The sequence below is a fragment of the Excalfactoria chinensis genome, chromosome 3, assembly GCF_039878825.1.
Source record: "Excalfactoria chinensis isolate bCotChi1 chromosome 3, bCotChi1.hap2, whole genome shotgun sequence".
Classification (NCBI taxonomy): Eukaryota; Metazoa; Chordata; class Aves; order Galliformes; family Phasianidae; genus Excalfactoria; species Excalfactoria chinensis.
In genome coordinates this window covers 36,397,058-36,417,887 of record NC_092827.1, presented here as the reverse complement: position 1 = coordinate 36,417,887, position 20,830 = coordinate 36,397,058, and the positions used below count along the sequence as shown (strand labels likewise).

The 20,830-nt window shown below is 41.2% G+C and overlaps 1 protein-coding gene across 3 annotated transcripts in view; it reads right to left on the bottom strand.

Moving 5' to 3' along the window:
* Positions 1 to 20,830, bottom strand: part of KLHL32 (kelch like family member 32) — a 104,969-nt gene that overhangs the window by 2,790 nt on the left and 81,349 nt on the right. For all 3 annotated transcript variants that reach the window (XM_072331806.1, XM_072331808.1, XM_072331807.1), the window contains 4 exons: positions 15,077 to 15,803; positions 5,326 to 5,384; positions 2,653 to 2,845; positions 297 to 391 (listed from right to left, as the gene is read on the bottom strand). In XM_072331806.1, coding sequence (XP_072187907.1) covers positions 297 to 391; positions 2,653 to 2,845; positions 5,326 to 5,384; positions 15,077 to 15,803 — 1,074 coding nt within the window. The remainder of the gene's footprint in view (positions 1 to 296; positions 392 to 2,652; positions 2,846 to 5,325; positions 5,385 to 15,076; positions 15,804 to 20,830) is intronic.

Sequence of the window (20,830 nt, the reverse complement as noted above, 5' to 3'; positions counted from 1 at the left end):
TGCTGGGTAACCTGAAAATATACCCAACTGTTTTACTCAAATCTTGTTAAAGGAGAGATTCCTTAACTCTGTTTTCCTAGAATACCTTACTTAGAATAATTAAATTTAATTGCTAACCCGGAAATATTTCTTAATATCTGCATTTCCTCTCAGGTTTATGGAGGCTCCGGGGCTGCTTAAGAAACATCCTTAATCTCTCCACTTCACCTGCATTTTCCTTTTTGAATAACCTCTGTGCAAAACATCTCCTTGCAAAATTATTGGAAAAGACTTTAAAAGAAACCCAAATCACTCACCTGGATACATGCCAGAGGCTCATTTGTCCAAATTGAATAGCCGCCAACTAAATATATTCTACCATTGTGGACCGCAACTCCAGACTCGTTTTGACCTAAAGGGAAAAAAGGAATAGAAAACACTTCCAATGTTTAATTAACCCTTTTAACACTGAGTGCTGGAGTTCTGCAGTAAGATGCAAATGCGCTTGGCAGTAACTTGAGTTTCAGAGTTGACAACTTGCAACAGTTGATGTGCAACGCGAGGGCTGTGCTCTGCTGTCTGCAGGAGCTCAGGACGGTGCCGTCCAGAGCGATACAACAGATGAATCGTGTCACAGATGCATGGTGAGGCTGGGCAGGGGACCGTATGCTGACTTCTCAGTGGTTTCTGTGCACTTTTATTTCATAGGTGATGGCTGAGCTCCCTGCCATTTACCATCACACTCACCCATTTAACACAGACATACTGAAGGATCTGAATTCACCTCTGTCCCCATTACAGCCACAGATACAATAGGGAAAACTGCAGGAGCTGCTATGTAAACTCACTCCAACAGCAGTGATCTCCTTAACTAATCTGGAAGTTTAGAAGTATAAATAAAGCTTTAAAACCTGCGCTACATGGTGCAACGCCTACTGCCAGTTGTGGAGTCACAGAGAAAAGCTCAGGTGCGGGCTGTGGGAACAAGCTACCTGCTCACATCTGAGGAGAGGTAGCTGTCTCACAGCATATGGTGGCACGGGGTCAGCTCCAGAGCAAGGGTGCCTCCAGTGCCAGGACTTCTGCAGTTACAAATCAGGTGTCTTTCTCAAAGTCAGTCATTCTGAACGGAAATTAACATTAAATAGAAGAAATCATTTAAATGGAGAGCAATATGAATATGATAAACTAGTTCTGTTTGACAGCATGCAATTCTTCCTTTTTGATCCAAGCATCTTTCCCTAGTGTCCATGAAGGACTCTGATGATCTAACTAAGAAACCGAGCATCCTGAAGATTGCAGAGATTAACAAACCCAATACATTATCATAAAGAGCAAAGATGACACTACAACAGCTTTTAAATCTACCAAAAGGAAAATGACACCACATGACTGCCTTACATGTCAAGCACTCATTGCTCTGACATGTTGTTTCTAGTTGTCCTGAGTTTCTAGTCAATTTCCTAAATCTTTTGTATCCTTTGGAGCGGTAAAACACACAAGTGAATGAAAGATTATGAAAAGTGAGGTAGGCTCATTTCTAGGATTTCAGCAGTCTGTGCTGAAACATTTTGACAGACAAAACTGTTACTAAAGAAGCTCCAAGTCTGCTGCAGAAGAGAACACCCCAACATTAATGTTGGCCTTTCCTGGAAATGCATCACAGAATGATAGAATCACCAAGGTTGGAAAAGACCTACAAGATCACCCAGTCCAACCATTTACCCATCAACAATAGTTCTCACTAAACCATGTCCCTCAACACAACCTCTAAACATTCCTTGAACACCTCCCTTCACAGCCCATTCCACTGCCTGACCACTCTTTCAGAAAAGTAGTATTTCCTAACATCCAGCCTGAATCTCCTCTGGTGCAACTTGAGGCCATTCCCTCTCATCCTATCACTAGTTACATGCGAGAAGCTCACTGCAGCCTCCCTTCTCTTCTGCCAAGCTACTTTTGGTGCTGAGAATACTCTAATGTGTCACTTGCCTGCCTCTACCAGGGATTCAAGTAATAGTTCATCTGGGAGTTACAGCAGGCAGTGGTGATGCTTGGTGGATGGTATGGCAGGGACGGAGAGTTGCGAGTTGAAACTGGAACAGTTCCACCTAATGACCGTAATGAGAAACTCTGCAGATGACATAGCTGTCCAAGCTACTCAGTGCATCCTTGATTTGATAGACTTCCAACAAAAACATCTACTTTCTGGAAATGCATAAAGATGACAGTATTTGGAAATAAATGACAGTTAACGGATTTCAGCATAATCCTCGATCTAGTGTGCCAGCAGAAAGATATAACAGTGATGTTATGGTAGATATGCAGCTACCTATTATACACACCAAACATGGAACTAAGTCCATCAGTGCATATAAGCTTCTGGAGAATCAAAAGTAAGTACTGGTAACAGTATAACAAAGTATTTTTGCTTTCCTAATTAATTGTGTGTGTCTTTTTAAAAACACAGCCTGCAATATCCTGAAACAAATGTTTTCTTGAACAATGAATGCCAGGACAGTAATCAAAACTCTCTTGTGAGTCAACAGTGACCCCTAAGCTAGAGACAACAGCGGTGAAATTGTGGAATTCCACATACCAACGCCACGAAAAGGGCAAAGAACTTATGTTTTAATAGTAGTGATTTTTCTCTTTTTTGTACACAACACTTGCCTGTCAACATGTTGAAGCTGCAACGTGTCCACTGGTCAGCATCAATGTTGTAGGAGTCTATGTGCCGAACCAGGATCCGATCATTGTTGTAGTCCAGGTCATTCCCACCTAGCACGTAGAGTTTCCTTTGGACAGCAGCCATGGAGTGATACACTCTCCTCTGCAGCATTGGGCTACGGCTTAACCACTTGTTCTGCAAAGGAAAAGCCAGAGCTTGTTGTCATACCTCTATTAGCAGTACAATGACATCAGCATTTATTGGTGTTCTCACCCTTGGCTAGAAATTCAAGGTGTATATGCTTGCATAATTCATATGTTAAGCATGCATCCACTAGCTATAACAGACTTTCAACGTGTAGTTTACAGTTCTCACATTTAAATTTATTAATATGAGAGTATTACTTGCTCTGTTTTTCTGTTTAGCTCATGAGGCTTCAAAGCCTGTTTTGTTGTGTGTTGTTGGTTTTTTTTTGTTTTTTTTTTTTCCTCTGCAAAATTCAGTAGCAAATCCTCCTTAAGCAAGACTATTAGATGATTCCTTTGTATAAAGCACTAACATGTCTGTACTAACCAGTTCTGGGAGAGAAGAGAGATTCTTCTACCTCTCATTATTCAGAAGCTTATTTGGTCTTATCCTTGGGGAGTGAAGCAACAGGGAAAAATAATTTCCTAAAGGATCTTCTTAAATGATTTGTGCACTTGGTTTAACGCTAACCCTTTATTTGCAGGCACTCACAAAGTAACATCCTTTTGCATATTTTTCCCCCTGTTAACAATATTCAGGAATTCTACTGTTTGAGGGGTGGAGGGAGGACACAAAAGAAGAGCAATTACAGCACAGTATTTTAAATGCAGGAAAGCAATTGCTTCTACTATGCTTACACCAGCAAACAACCTGGCAATCGACAAGATTAATTTATCTACGTGGAAGAAGTTAAAATCTGTGAGGAAATTCTTTGTGTTACACGTGCTAGTGCTTGTGGTGGCTCAAGAGTCTCTAATAACACAGCCTTTTAACCTCTGCAATATATAGCTATACATTTCAATGTGTAACAGTTGAGTATTAGGCATTAATGCTTGCATTAGTAGTCCAGTCTCTTAACATGAGACTATAGGCACCATCTGCTTTGCAAAGCCTGCCTGCATCCCCTGATTATATCTTCAGGTTCCTCCACTGCGGTGCCTGCCAGGTGAGCCTCCGCACGCTGCAAAGGCAACGAAAGCGAGGGGCCTGGCGGGGTCATTTCTAATAAGGCGGTGTGTGCATGCTAATCAGTGGTGGGGAAGCAGAGGTCACCCCGGCCGGCTTGCTGGCAGGTAGCTGTGTGCTCTGTGGCAGATGGCAGGCATTATCGACTTGCCACAAAGGCCTCGCGCAGAAGCGAGCACGAGCACTGAATGATGGAGTTATTGAGATTCTGTGCGAGATGCAAGCAGATGTGATGGTTTCCAGTACCCACCGTAAACAATATGCCAGCAGAATTTGTAAAAAGAGCATGTGTGTACAAACATGAAGCAGGCCTCATTTGAAGGAGGCAAACGCACGCTTCCTCCTTAACTCTTTATACGTCGGGCTGGGCTTCTCAGAACCAGCACCGTGCACTCGAGTTGCCAATGATATTTTGGGGTACAACTTCCAAAGCTACACCAGCAGGAGCTACAGCAAAGGACACGTGACAGAGGAACAGGAGCTAAGTGAGTGTCCCAGTCACGAGCAAAATGAGACTGCTGCCTGTAATTATGGCGTGCCGAGGTTTGGGGTAGAATTGGCACTTGTGCAGTCAGTTATCAGGATGTACCTCATAAAGGGCGAGGCAGCTCTGTCAGGGTCTGCTTTATGCTTCAGCACCCATTTGTAGTATGCCTTAAAAGCCAGCGGGAACCACAGCCACGTGTCTCTTGGCAGAATTTGGACCCACAGGCAGCAACCAAAGGCCCCATCCTGTAATCAGAGAAGTCAACACCTTCCCATGCAGGAGTAAACCAGGCTGTGCAACTCTGATTGCAAGCTTAGGACTTCTATTTCCTAATACTAGCAAGAGGGCATAACCGTGCCCTAACCTCCTGAAACGGTCACTGAGCCATGCTAACCTAATCAAAACAAATACATAATGTATGAAATAATCCCTAAAAGACATTTTAAGTACTTGGGTAATGAAATGACAGGCACCCTTGCAGTCAGCAGAATAAGGCACTGACAGGTAACGTAGTTCCAAAAGTATGGAGAAAACAAAAAGCTTGTGTATATGTAATTGAAAGCTGAAATATAAAAGATAAGAAGCAGCTCTGTGATGCTGGCCTTGAGTACATGCTGCTGAGGGCTGCTGGATTACAAACAAATGAAAGAGCAAAAAAATAATAAAACAAAAAACAAAACAAACAAACAAACAAACACAAAAAAAAAACTGGTAAGTAGAGGATCTTAAAATACATTTATTCTAACTTTCTAAGCATTTAAACTAAAATGTTTCTAAAATGTACGGGCATCAAAAACGTAAAAATCATCCAGGGTGTCCATTACTCTGTTAAACACACATCAGTGCAAAGTGAATTTAAAACACCATCAACTCAAATAGACAGCATCTTAAACTTAAGAAATCACAGCATGTGTTTGGTAAGAGACCTGTTTGAAACAAAAGACAGGAGAGAAATGCATACAACACAGATACCCACCTGCTTGGGATCATAGACCATGAGCCTGTTTTGATACTGTGCAGTATTTGTTACTCCTCCTATGAAAGAGTTCATACAGGTTACATATATATATATATATATTTCACATAGGCAAAACCAGGACCAAGATTTGTGTGGTACAGTAAAATAACCAATTGTTGGGTCCATTTGATGACAAGATTACATTGCATACCCACAGTTAACACTCACATGCCACTGCAACTTTGTCAACTGCAACTGTATTCCATATCTCTTTGAAGGAAACTCTGCATTTATCACATACATTCTGTACTGCAGGGCAAATATCTTCTGGCTTTGTCATAGTCTTGTGGTAGGAGATCCCTCCACAGTGATCAGAAGCAATGCTAACCATCTAGCATGTGAACTTCCCAATAATGTACAGAAAAAAAGGTATACCTCAGCACCTCAGGAAAATCCAGAATAGGGACTCGGGGACAGGTTTTCTTCATCCTCACCAGATCTTAGTGTGCCTCCATGCTGAGGAACCCTTATTTTGCTGGAGCCCAGCTGCACCTCATGCAGTATTTTTGCAAGACAACACAGCCTTTCCATGCTGTGTCACACAGCACCCATCCCACATCTGTACATTACACACAAGAACATGCCTTGGAAAGCAACAGTTGCTGTCATTTCTGATCTCACGCTGTTATTTGTCTCCACACTGTTGTGCAGCCTTTGTTAGTGGCCATCAGCCACAACCCCAAAATAATATTTTCTAATGCCTGAAATTCAATACTTTTACAAAGCTATTTTCACTCTCGATGTTTATAAGTGGGATGTCAGCTTAGTTTGTCAAACAAATAAGAACCACAGTTGCTTGGATGGTTGCCTCCAGAACGCTAACCTACAGGAGGTACAACAGAAACACAATGCTGGGTCCCTTCTTGTTCTGAAGGCACACCTCCATCTGGGGGGATGAAGGGGGGAAGATGTGGAGGAAGAAAAAGAATGGGGCTGCTTCCTTATAAAATAATGAAATTAGCAAAAGAGCAAAATTATTCTCCTCTCTTCACAAAGAGCCCCTCGTATCAAGTACATAGCTTACATTTTTTCCCTGCAATATTGCTCATCTGTGGTGTTTTATCATTACATTCCCTTCACATACCGCTCTTCACTTTTAGATTAATCTGCCAAAATGAGATGCTAAGGATTTGCATACAGATTTGACTACACAAAAATAGATCTGGAATTAATAACAGTCTCTATATGTTTTAATTTCTTCTAGACTGGAGTACCCTTGCCTCCAGCAGTATTCTTGGCTTTGAAAGTCATCAAGCTGATTTGTCTGCTCTTAGGTTATGATGCCACATGCTGCTACACTGTCCCCTGCAATCAAAGTGCTCGCAGAGATAGATTCCATGCCTTCCCCTAACAAGTATATTTTATAGATTGGCAGTTTTGATCTCCCCTCCCCAGGGGGATAATCTGCATCTTAACAGGTTTCTATAGATACATCTGTCATTAAATATGCCATCTTATATCTGCATCAATTTTCAAACTCGAGTTCCTCCTAACTTTGAAGTGCTAGAGCGAAAGTTTAAAATTTTCTGCCAAAATTCAAATTTAACAAGTCTATTATGTCCTCTTGAACCATTCTTTGAAAAATACTGCAGGCAGTTGGGAAAGGGCATAAGATTAATATATCTCCTAAAAAATAGGATAAGGAATAAAAAGTTTAAATGGCACTAGAAATAATACGTACTTTCAGAAGAAAAAAAATAAAAAAGAAATAAAACTGGGGTAATTCCAAAATGACTTCTTGAACTGCCCTGCAGTACTTTCTATGAGGAAGGAAGAGAGAGGTATGGTAATAACACTCTAAGGCTTGAAACTACAAACCATCCTGTGAACGCTGATGTTAAGCCATGGCAGCTAATGTGGCAGTGAATCAATTAAGGGAAGCGAAGACAATGTCTGGCTGGTCCAACGGCATCAAAACTAACAGCTCAGTCAGTGCTCAGTGGATTTTACAAACCATTCTGGCACGGGCAGCTTGCTCTGAGGACTAAAATCTCAGGAAGGCAAGGAGTGCCGCCAGGAGAAGCCTGCATCTTCCTTGTTCCTTCAGGGTGGCATCCATGGGAAGTCCAGCTTACGGAAGTTGTTACAGGGCCACAAGCACTGCTGCTCACTCCTTTCATAGCAGATGCTGTGAGGCAGACCATGACTGCCTTCTCAGCCCTGCAGAACCCTTAAGTTCCCAGCACTACAGCGCCCCTGTGCACAAACAAATTCCTGTAAGCTGGATGGGGCTTATCCTCCCCTTCCCCACACGTGCAAAATATTTTGGTTCGTTACAACACCCAAACAATCCACAAACTGCACTTTACCTTCGATAAAGCCACCTCCAAGAAGAGAAGGGTGGCAGGCAGGAGGTTTAGCACCATTTTCCCAATCAGACATTTATCATCCATATTTATATCATGTCCTAGTAAGACCCGCGTCTGACTTGAGAAATCTCACCCAATCCAAATCCCACAGAAAATCTCACCACTCTCTCCGAAAGTCCCCGGGTGCTAGGCTGTGCACATGAATCCCAGTTTGCTGGGAGATGTGTAAAACCACATGTTGGCAGAGAGCTCCCCGTGTGCACTCCTTCCAGCAAATACATGGAATATAGCAAGCTCAGGAAGCGCACCCTACGATGCTCTGCTGTTTTAAAATAGAAATCTCTCCTCTCTCTCCTGCCTTTGTGTTAAATAGGAGATCACGCAAGCCTTCTATTCAGCCAGCACAGGTGCAGTGAGGGCAGTTGAGCTACAACATCTTCTCTCACCCTCATACGCCCTTAAAGGCACTAATGGCAGCTCCAAGCTATGACAGTCCTCTCAGGATGCAAACTAGCTGTCAACAAGAGGGGCACAAGCTCTATCTTCTCATATATATTTTTTAAATCATTAAAAATCATAGAATTAAAGAATGGTTTGTGTCAGCAGGGACAATTAAGATCGTCAAGTTACAATCCCTCTGCTATAGGCAGAGACACCTCACACTAGACCAGGATGCTCAAAGCCCCATTCAGTCCAGTCCTGAAGGCTGCCAAGGAATCGGCATTCACAACCTCACCGGGCAACCTGTTCCAGTGTCTCACCACACTCACAGCACAAGGTTTCTTCCTAATACCTCATCTAATTCTACTCTCTCCCAGCTTAAAGCCATTTTCCCTCATCCTGTTGTTGCACTTCCTTATAAAAACTCGCTTCTCAGCTTTTCTGTAGAACGCCTTCAGGTAATGAAATGTCACTATAAGGTCCCCCTGGACCCTCCTCTTCTCCAGGCTGAAGAGCCCCAGCTCACTCAGCCTGTCCCCTTAGGATTGATGTTCCAGCCCCCTGACCATTTCTGTGACCCTCCTCTGGACCTGCCCCAACAGCTCCATGTACTTCTTGTGCTGGGGACATCAGAATTGGATGCACTAGTCCAGGTGGGGTCTCATGAGAGCAGAGTAGAGGGGCAGAATCACCTCCCTCGATCTGCTGGTCATGCTTCATGCAACCCAGGACAGCTGGACTTCTGGACTGTGAGAGCACACTGCTGGCTCATGTCAAGTCTTTCATCAACTGACACCCCCAAATCCTTCTCCTCAGAGCTGCTGTCAAACCATTCTCTTCCCAGCCCGACTGCTTACTTTCAATCTACAAAGAATTAATGACATCAGATCTATAATGTCTGCGCTTGAAAGCTGTGAGGTTTGAATTGGATGATCTTTGAGGTCCCTTCCAACCCTAGCCATTGTATGATTCTATGATTATCTTTATTAAAAGATAATAATAATAAAAAAGAAACACTATCCCACATCCAGACTTAGACTGGGTCACAGAGACAATTTATCTCCTTATTAAGCCTCTATACATGGTATTTTCTGTGCCTGCTGCACCACAAAATTGGATTTGGTTAGATACTGTAGACTCCTATTTATTTCAGATCCATTTTTCATAAAATGATATTACAGGGATTTACTGGGGAAAAAAAGATCTCCCCACAACATCCAGCATACTAATAGTAATGTAATACTTTTCACTCCCAATTCAATACTTCTCCAAGATACGTGATCTTCATAATTTCATTGGTCAAAATCTCACCACCAGGGGAAAAAAAAAAAAAAGTCTCAAGATTAAAAACCTTGAAAATTAAAAACCCTACAACCTTGAATCTCGATTTTTGAAAAAATAAACAAACAAACAAAAAAAACACGTTATTAAATATGATGCAGTTATAGGGGGTTGGTTATTTTTCTCCCACAGAACTGAGTTTTCCCATGTACATCAAGATGTGAGTTCAGCCAGCAGTACAGGGCAGTACTGGCTCTCAGCTGCACCTCTTGTGTTGCCTCCTGAGCACTTCACCAGGGAGGACAGGCCCTCATCTCCCCTGCAGATGCAGAAGTGGCACTGAGCTGACGGCCTGGCAGAGGTCACCCCGTCTCTGCACAACCCAATCTATGCATGCAAGTCACCTAACGGGAGGAAAAGGCTGACCCCTATAGAAAAGGAGGTCTCCAGATTTGCATGCACCATGGAGGATGAAGGAAAAAAAAAAAAAAAGCATAGTTCAAGTTCTCACTGTTATGGAAAATGTTTCACTGCTTTTATAGGAAGTGATTGTTAGTAATGCTGAACTCCAAGGGGCTCGGTGCAGTTTGTGACTCTCTCACTCGAATACTTCGCTTCGCTAGCATGTGGCACGCAATGCGTTCGTGAAAGGGATCAGGGTGTCAGATGAGAACTGGGGCCTCTAAGATTCATCTTCCTGTAGAATTTCAAAGCCATCTGCCTGATGCTGTACTGTCAATGCAGAGAACTTACTTCAAGGAATTACCATTCACTTTTTAAAATAAGGAGATAAAATTAAATAGTCATTTAAAAAAAAAAATGATGAGGAAAAAAAGCACAAATATAAAAGGATGTTTCACAGTATACATAGAACTGAGCCTACTTTTGTCATCTAGAGAATCATGCTTATTCCAAGTCTTCAGGCAGGTAAAGGGCCCAGAGGAGTGGAGACAGCTTGGCAGTCCCTGCATCCCTGCACCACCTATCTCCCAGCTCCTGTATGCTCTTGTGCCACACGCTTTGCTTCCTGCCCTTCCCTGCCACCACCACCAAGATTTTAGACTGTGGGTTTTGATTCTTTCTTGTATTATTCCTAAAGGAGGTGCAAAGTAAAGCTGACAGTGAATCCCAGTAATGATGACAGAAAACCCTTTAATTCTAGTCAGCCTTTGATTAGCAAAGCCATAGAAGGCAAGGGCTTGCAGCAAAGGTACTACCGTTTTGCCCATTAAATAAGTCAAGTGGATCATATTTTGATGACTTTCTCCACAGATACAAGGTCTAAGAATTTATATTACTACTGTTTAACTTATTCACTTATTAGAAAGCTGGGCAGACTTTCATAGCAGTTGTGCCAGCTAGTAGCATCAGACTGACTTTGAGAGCAATGCTGATGACCTGAATTTCCCAGAAAGCAGCAGGGATACTGCTCACAAACATCCCTAAATCTGACTAATTTCTTAATCACATAATTTTAGATCAGATACTTAAAAATTAGGTTCCCTCCTGCATTACTGATTATTCTTACACTTACAACTTATATTTGATGGCGGAACAGCAGATTTTTTCATCAGCAACTACTGATATTTTAGCACAATAAAACATCTCCGTGTATCATTCCTCTACCGCTGAATGCCCCTGAATGTATGTACATACCCCTAAGCAATCAATTAATGGTAGAAAGCTAGTTACAGTTATAACATCTCCATCTAGCTTTATTTTAAAAATAACTATGTTCAACAGATAAATCCCAGCGTTCAATTTGTAAGTACGTAATTCAGATCAATATCCTCAGAAATACCGCATCTTACAACCTACAGTAAGCCATCAGAAATTAGCAACTCAAAGCTGCTAAGCAGTTACTCAAAAGCTACAGAGAAAAAAAAACAAACCTAAAAAGCCCTATCTAGTTTATTCTGCTTCCAAAACATTATACACCATTGGTTTTTACCACAGGAGCAATGCTGCATTTTCAAATATATGTGGAACAATACTGGTTGCAATTTGTTAGCAGTTCATCTAACAGGCTTCTATGACTTCTTCCCCTGATTCCATAAGTGTATTAAATATGTATCCTTGAACACAATATTACACTGCTGCATTAAGTAAATCCCAATAGCATCCAAACACACAGGCACGCACGTATTCCACTTCCATAACTAAACACATTAGTTAATCCCCAGCATAACATAATAGAATCGTAGAATGGTTTGTGTTGGAAGGGACTTTTAAGATCATCAAGTCGCAATCCCAGGGACACCTCCCTCTCAACCAGGTTGCTCAAAGCCCCATCCAGCCTAGCCTTGAAGGCTTCCAGGGAAGGGGAGTTCACAGCCTCACTGGGCAACCTATTCCAGTGTCTCACCACCCTCACAGTACACAGTTTCTTCCTAATATCTCATCTAAGTCTACCCCATTCCAGTTTAAAGCCATTTTCCATCATCCTGTTGCTACCTGCCCTTATAAAAAGTCCCTTCCCAGCTTTCCTGTAGAACCCCTTCAGGTACAGGAATGCTGCTATAAGGTCCCCCTCTTTTCCCCTCTTTTCTCTCAGCCTGTCCCCTTAGGTCTGATGCTCCAGCCCTCTGATCACTTTCATGGCCCTCCTCTGCTTCAACAACTCCATGCCCTTCTTGTGATGAGAGTCCAGAACTGGACACAGTACTCCAGGTGAGGTCTCATGAGAGCAGAATCACCTCCTTCGAGGTGCTTCTCTTGATGCAACCCAGGGCACAGATGGCCGTCTGGACTGCAAGAGCACACTGCTGGCTCATGTTAAGTCTTTCATCAACCATCACTCCCACATCTTTGTCCTCAGGGCTGCTCCCAAGCCATTCTCCACCCAGCCTGTACCTGTGCATGGGATTGCCCTGACCCAGGTCCAAGATCTTGCACCTGGCCTTGTTAAACTTCAAGAGGTTGGCATGAGTCCACCTCTCAAGGCCAGCCAGCTCCCTCTGGATAGCATCCCTTCCATCTAGCATGTCAACTGCACAGCTCAGCTTGGTGTTATCTGCAACTCTGCTGAGGGTGCATTTGCTCCCAGTGTCTATGTCGCCTACAAAGATATTAAATAACACGAGTCCCAGCACCAGTCCCTGAGGATCTCCATTCATCACTGGTCTCCACACATTGAGCTTTTGACCACAACTCTGTGAGTGCACCCATCCAGCCAATTTCTTATCCAGAGAGGTATATCCTTCAAATCCATTTTTCTCCAATTTGACAACCAGGATGTCATGTGGGACAGTGTCAAATGCTTTGCACAAGTCCAGGTAGATTATGTCAATTGTTCTTCCTTTACCCACTGACACTGTAACTCTATCATAAAAGGCTACCCAGTTTTTCAGGTATGACTTGCCCTAGGTGAAATTATGTTGGTTATCAACAGTCGCCTCATCCTTATTTTCCATGTGCCTTAGGGCCTTCAGGAGGATCTGCTCCATGTTCTTGCCAAGCCAAGAGTTGTGATTGACTGACCTGTAGATCCCCACACCTTCTTTTTTCCCCTTCTTAAAAATGAATATTATGTTCCCCCTTTACAAATCAGTGCGAACTTCACCAGACTACCATGAACACTCCCTTTTTTAGCACAGCTGGAAAAAATTAAAGTAGTCTAGAGCCAATCTCACATTTGCCTCAAAAATCTCTAACAAACTGGGTAGAGTTTGCTTGTTTGTTATTTTAGTACAGAAAAAAAAAAAAAAAAAAAAAAAAGATTTAAAAAAAATCATATTATTTTTCATCTACTAGAGCAAGGACCATACTCTGACAAGTACTTCTAGTGCTTTTTCAATGACTTTATACAGATCTATTTAGGATAACTTCCCAAAAAAGTGCTGTTTTTCAGAAACAGAAACTGTCAACTGTAAATCACAAGAGGAAGGTAAAAATAATAACAATAATAATCAAGATATAGTAGAACTAGCACCTTTGTGCTTTGTCTTGCCCATCACAGGCACTCATCTGTTTCCACTGATGGAATAGGGGAAGTAATGAATGAATGGGGGAAGGCTCTGAACACACCCTGTTGATTCCCTACATCAAAAATCCTCTTTCTGTACTACACCTGGCTCTCAGAACAGACCATGCGCACACTTAACACGCAAGACAAACTATACAAAAATCCTTCAAAGCTTATTGCTGTAGAAAGCGACCCAGAGTGCCTTCCAGGAATCTCTGTGACTCCTGATGTTCTTTCATGTCATTCTTTCCAAACGTATCAACCATGATTTTGGTGACTATGTATGAAAATAGGTGTCCATTACTTCTCCCAACAGAGCTTGGAGATATAATCGTGTAAACTGTTTAACTTGTAAGGGCAGAAAAATATATCCACAAGGAGCACCACTAACCTCAATGGCATATGTTGACAAGAACAGTGAAGGCTTAATGAACTTAATCAATCATTTGTTCACGCATCACCTATACACCACAGGAATCTCAAAACACCCTAAGATCCTCAGAGGCTACCTATAGTTAAGAAGTAGATGCTGAACATTTTCTTCTAGGGCTGGTCCTATCTACTCATTGACTTCCTTGATATATACGACAACATTATTACCTTCTATGACACGCTTCCTACTAAAGGTGCTTCCATTTTGCCTCTGTGCCTTCTGCAGACAGTATCAACCTTGTTCCAATGCAACTGATACCAGAAAAGTGACTACAAGGACTAATGACATGATGTCCTCAAATCCCATCAATGAGAACATGTACAACAAAAAGCATATCAGACTGAGTTGCAAATGATATGTTTGTTTACGATTACAAGGCCTATACTTTCATCTACCTGTGCCATAGTGCTATGATTACATTTAGCCAGTCCTGTGCACTTGTTATTAAAAGTCAGAGTCACACAGGATTTCTAATGAAGGTTGCTGTGGCCTGTTAATATATCCTCAAGAGCAAGAAGGAGGAGTTCAATCACCTGCCTTTAAGCCTTGCAGCTACACAAGCCAACAAGCATTTAATTCCCCATTTCAGGAATAAACACAGTAGTACCTGATCATACTACAGAAAGTGGGTTTTGCTTTCTTGTTTTTCAGCAAGCACACAGAATTTGTAATTCAAAACTTGTCAAAAAGTGCATTATCATTTTGATTCACTGTGATTTATGGATGGTGATTGGAAGTAGCATACACAGTATATGCAACTTGAAACACAGAAATCACACAATCACAGAATGACTTTGGTTGGAAGGGATCTTAAAGACCATTTAGTTCCAACTCCCTGCTGTGGACACAGTTGCCACCCATCAGATCAGGCTGCCCAGGGCCCCCTCCAAACTGGCCTGGAACACCTTCAGGGATGGAACATCCACAGTTTCTCCGGGCAGCCCGTGCCAGTGCCGCACAACCCTCTGAGTAAAATGTCCTCCTAATATCTAATGTAAGTCTCCCCTATTTTAGTTATAATCATTCCCTCTTGTCCTATTACTACCTGCCCGTGTAAAAAGTTGGTTTCCTTCTGTTTATAAGCTCTCTTTCATATTTAGTAGGCAGCTGTGTTTTGTTCCTATACTCCCATTACATGCCTCCATTCTTAAGTTCTTTAAAATACTCACTCCTAAGAGAAAAGTTATCCTGACATATAAAACCAGGGATGATTTACTAGCATCATTCAAGACTGCATTTTGATACCTTGTTAGTACCTCAAACAGTGAGAAATGTTTCTACCTGATATCCAAAGAAGACCATCCACCACATATCCTGCATGGCATGAAAGAGAACGGTCAAAGGACTGTACAAAGGTCCACTTGTTCTTCTTGGGACAGTAGCGTTCCACAGTAGGTAGGACTTGACGCAACTCATTTCTGCCTCCTACTGCATACAGGTATTCATCCACTGCTCCAAGCACAAAGTGCTCCCGGCAGTTCTTCATGGGAGCAATCTCTGCCCAGGAGTTGGTTCGGGGGTCATAGCGACAGGCAGTCCTTACAGCACATGTGCGTCCTGTGGAGTGCTCAGCTTCCCCACCCGCCACAAACAGAAAGTCTCCCATGACAGCAACGCAGTGGTGGCTTCTCCCCATGGGCATTGGTGCAAGCTCACTCCAGTTTGCGATCCCTGCAATGTGGACGTTCTCCTGGTCGACTGGGTTGAAGTAACGCAATTCCTTCACTTTACAGATTTCACGCTTTTTCCCGCCAATAATGTAAAGAGTGTCTGACTGGAAGCGGGGTTTTGTCCTTCTGGTTTGCCAAACTGGCTGTGCATAGATACTCTGGTGGTAAGCCAAGGCCTCGTTAACAAGCGCTGTTGCAGTTTCACTAGCTTGGACGAGAGGATGAGAAAGAGCTACAGTATGCAGTGTATCCACATCCATAAGGCCAAAGCGGACATACTGGAGAAGCTCATCCATGTACTGGTAGTGGCAATTGTGCTCCAGCCACCTTACAGCCAACTAGAAGCAGGGAGAAGGAAGGGAAAAAAACACAACACAATTATTCAGATATCAATCTGCCAAAGTTTGTTTTTTAAAAAAACTGTGTTTGCATTCCAAGGAGTGATATCAGTCCATAAAAAAGTAGTCATGAACGCATATGAGTCAACATAGAAGTTACATACTAAATATCCACCTATGATACACATAAAAGCATTGTATTGCATCATTCCTCAAAAGAATTTCCACAGCATTATCAGATTGCAATACCACTACATGCAATACTCCTACAGTTACCAATGCTATAGGAGACCACAGTCTGGGATCAAGCTGCTGAAGCAATTATAAAAATAGAGGGACAATGTGATCATTGGAGACAACAGGTCCACTAGAAAGACAAGCAAGATTCCAGTTAGATGATTAGAAAAGAAACACAACACTCTCTTCCCTCTACCTTTAATTCAATCTGTGAGAAAATAAATAAATACGTAAATAAATAAATCCAATTTTTCTTCCTGCTTCATTTATTTTGTTATAAATAAATAAATAAATAAATAAATAAAAATGAGAGAAGTATAAAAGGACCAGAAAGGAGCAGAGGAGCAGAGATGAGGTTCTGATGGCTTGAGACTGGAAGAAAGAAGAGAGAAAGACTCTGAAACTGATCAGCAATAGCAGCTGGTATCAACAGACAAAATGATACACAAACTTGAAAATATATTGTATTCAATCCATCCAGGTCTGAAAAGAGTCTAGAAAGGGCCTAAGACATTTCAAGAATTGTTTCCATAATTCTTGAAATTCTCCAGCGGTGAAAATACCCTAACTTCCACAGGACAACTTCCCCTCATTCTCCACTATCTTCTTTAATTGTGATGAACCTCTACACCTTTCAACTCATTTGCTTCATTTTCTATTTTTGGTTTTGTACCCCAGAGCCCAGGAACCACCAGTCCAGCCCTTGAGTTTGGTGATCACTGCTTTTCATCCATATAAGATGAAAAACAGCTTCTATTTAGGGCTGCACTAGAAAAGAACATATTGAAAAGATCACGGACTGTAACAGTCTATGCCATTCTTGTTCATATATTGTTACACAAGCCCATTAACACACTATGGTATTACTGATCTATGCACTAATGACACTGCTGATATACTACTATTCTCATCTTTTCCCCCAGAGAACTTCTACAAAGCATCACACTTTCACTGTCATTACTAATTCTACTGTTTACTTCAGGTCACTGTTCCAGTCTACCAACAACATTCTCAACCCTAATTTTATTTACAAAAGTGCTTGTAGACCATTCTACCTTCTGATTGTCTGAAAAAAATAAAAACCTTATTATTACCTTCTTAAGTCATTCATAAAGATACTGGATGGTTCAAGATAAGGACAGGCTCCTCTGCTTGATTTTTTCTGTTCCAGGTGTCTGATAACACCTGGATGGGGAGCTACCAACTAGTCATGCAGAAACAGCAGTTTCATCTAAAACTCATTGCCCTGCACTGCTCATGGGGAAGTCGTGTGAAAAAAACTGAAAAGAGACATTCTGCCTTACTAAAGACCTTCATATAAGCACAGTATATCAACATCATTGCTACTTCTATATTCTGTCAAAGAGGGAAGGTGACAAACTAAAACCACCTTCTTATTAAGATTAATTTGAAATATTTTTTTCTCCACTGTTCTACTCAACCCCTGCAAAATAAAGAATCAATGAAGGGCATCAAAAATGGCAACAGTAGTTTAGTGAGTTAAATGCTGAATTGAGTTTCAAAAGGTGTATTAGCTGTATGTGTTCAGGCCTGAAGGTAAAAGGAAGTTAATTACGTACACTTAAAAGTGCTTACGGATTTGAAATCATTGAGGATTATATACAAATGTTCTAAACCCACCAAATCTACATATCAGGTGTGTTCTATTGAGAGGTTTTGATTAACTCCCTACCCTGTGTCATTCTTCAGTCTTCAGAGGTATTTATCTTTCCTAATTGAACAGATATTTGAATTTCACCAGACCTTCATTACGACAAAGACAACAAGTGAATTCACATTGACTGAATGATTTTCACGTTGTTATATTGAGGAAGAATTTACACCTCCCCTAGGAGGTCAGGCTGAGAGAGCTGGGTCTGTTCAACCTGGAGAACAGAAGGCACCAGGTAGACCTGATGGCCTTTCAGTATCTAAAGAGGGGTTACAAGAAAGAAAGGGACAGACTCTTCAGCAGGGTCTGCTCTAATGGGACAACAGGAAATGGTTTCAAACTACAAGAGGGGATCCTTCAAATGCAGCACCTAAAGGTATCTTTGGTCTACACTACTTCCATGTTTCCTTGCTGATGAGCAACTGCAACAGAAGAATGAAGTGTATTCTGGGCTGTGTTTTCTGTACAGGAGCTACTGGTCGTCACCCACTATCACTCAGACTTAGCGGAGGAGTAGTGCAGTAAGTTGCAGTAATTTAGGAAGCAGGGTTAAGAACCCCGCACATCACTGTATCACCAGGGCATTTTTCAGGCATTTGATAATCAGCGGAGAAGCTCTCTTGGGTCTGAGGGAAGCAACTGAGATGTGGGAATCACATTCTATTCAGAATCGCTTGTCCAGACTAATGCAAGGTACTGCTGAACGCAATTTGATGATAGCGGATGCTGTATTTCTGTGACCAACACCGAATTCTTGGCATGCCAGGGCACAGAAAAGGTGGTACAAGCTAAAAGCAACACTGTTTTTATGTCTTTGTCTTGCTAATGATAACAATGATTGTTACTTGATTTCAAAATGCCATAATCTCAATTTGAGACACTCCTTAAAAATAATTAAGCTGTGTTAAAGCTACAGATGGAGTTATTTATATATATTTTTCAGAGAACACATAACAGTCTCCTAGGTTGTGACACAGGACGATGGAGCTGGTTATATGGATTTAGGGGAACTCACAAAATAAGCCTTAGATTCATACATTTCTGATGCAGCGTGCATTGTTACAGAGCTCTCTAGCAGAATGTGCTGTCTCACACCGTAGAGCATGGAAGAAAACTGAGTTATCTGTGAAGTGAACTGACACTCCAGTCAGTGGATGGTTTGACAGCTATTGGAAAGCTGAAGGGGGAGAAGATCAGAAGAAAGAAAATTAGATTTCTAAACAAGTCTTTTGCATGTAGAAGAAACAGTCACCGATGGAATGTAACACCGTTCTAAATTTCCATTACTGTAAAGGAGGCAAAAGTAAATTGTACACACAGTGGAAACAGAAATTTATACAAAATATATCAGGAAACACCTGTATATTCAGTACAAGTTCTACCTTTACTACTCTTGGTTTAATTAGAAGCCTGGTGTCATCAAGGAAACTAAAAACTTAACCCCATCTATGCACTAATTACAGTGTCCATTTTTCAGCCTAACGGGCAATGGTTATTAGCAACTACAATCAGAACTGACAAAATAAACTCAAAGCCATTATACACTGTATGACAATGCAAGGAGAGACATTCAAACTACTTTAAGGAGGTCTCAATAGCACTTGAAATTACATCTATGTGTAAAACGCAAACAAGCAAGGAAGTGAAAACAAAGACTGTCCACAATTTGGAGTTCTAAAATATTCGTATTGCTGCTAAATAATTTACAAAAATAAGGAAAGACCCCTACTGCTAGTACCATATAGGCAAGTTCTGTTTAAACTGCTAGAAGCTTCTTTTCCTATTAATTTTAATGTACGAGTGTGTGTAAAAAGGAAGCTACAGCCAAGTACCTATATTAACTTTAATAAATAATATATTTTGCCATATTCATCTTCTAAACTAAGTAAATGACAAAAGTAGGCTCTCAGAAGGACAGGATTTTCAAGCCAGATTAATTTTCTTATTCCGAAGCCTTTACCCAGAGGATTTTTCTGTTCCAAGGTTATATTATTTGATGCGGCAATTGAGTACATTCTCAAAACAACAGGAAATAGATGGAAAACATATTGCGTGCAGTTGAAGTATACATCTAAACATACCTGCATATTGGATTGTGGTTCCACTGTATGTACAATAGCAGCTTCTGCTTCCAGCACAGTGTTTCAACAGCCTCATTCACACAATTTAGGAATGCAGCCCTTCCCTGTCTGCCATTATAATCTATGTACCATACATGTACCACAGCTGGAGAAGGCAAAGGGGCAGTAGAGGTTAAAGCTGCATTAGGAGTTTTGCTCCTGTTGAAGACAACCCCTGCAATGGACAGTTATTAGTTTTCCGGGGTTGTCAATTACAGCTTCAATTCAAGGGAGATGCTGAACAGGCAAGGCTACAGCACAAAGTTTAACATATTTGTTAGAACCAAGTTTATTTGGAAACTGCTTTAAATCACAAAGTCAGCAACAGGGAACGTTTGTTTCTACAGAGAAAGGGCTCCTTGGACTCCTTCCTCACTTGGGAACTCCATTAAAGCCACCTTTGTCTGATCTTCAGCCAATGTATTCACATTAGAGACCCAAAGTCTGCAAAGGAGTTATGTTAGTTTATACCATCTACAGTTTCTAATAACTGAGATGAAGCAAAAAAGTGGTGAAAAAAAACTGAGTTGCTTCTCTTTTTTCTAGCAACAACAATTGAACAGAAATATATAAGTTTCTAAAAGTATAGTTCCTTATTTATATATATAAGATCCTAAAAAATGAATTTCCACTTTCTCAGTAAAACAAATGGAAATCTCATGCAAAATAACATAGCAAACATTCTCATTTTAGGAGGAAGGGTAATTTTAAATACAGAAACAAAAGCGGAGGGAAGTATTCTCCTGGAGTGCAACCAGATATGTTCAACACCAATTACCAGCTTTCTGCGTGATAATCTGATGATGATATATATCAGGCAAAGAAGGATAAAAATATATATATATAAATAAATAAACTGAAAAGCACCCACAAATCTCTCATTTCAACACAAATGTCACCTGAATGGTCTTCCTGTTGCTTAACATAAGAAAAAAAAAAAAAAAAGCCAGAAGAATAAATCAAATTTATATCTTTTTAACATTAATGTGTTGGTCATT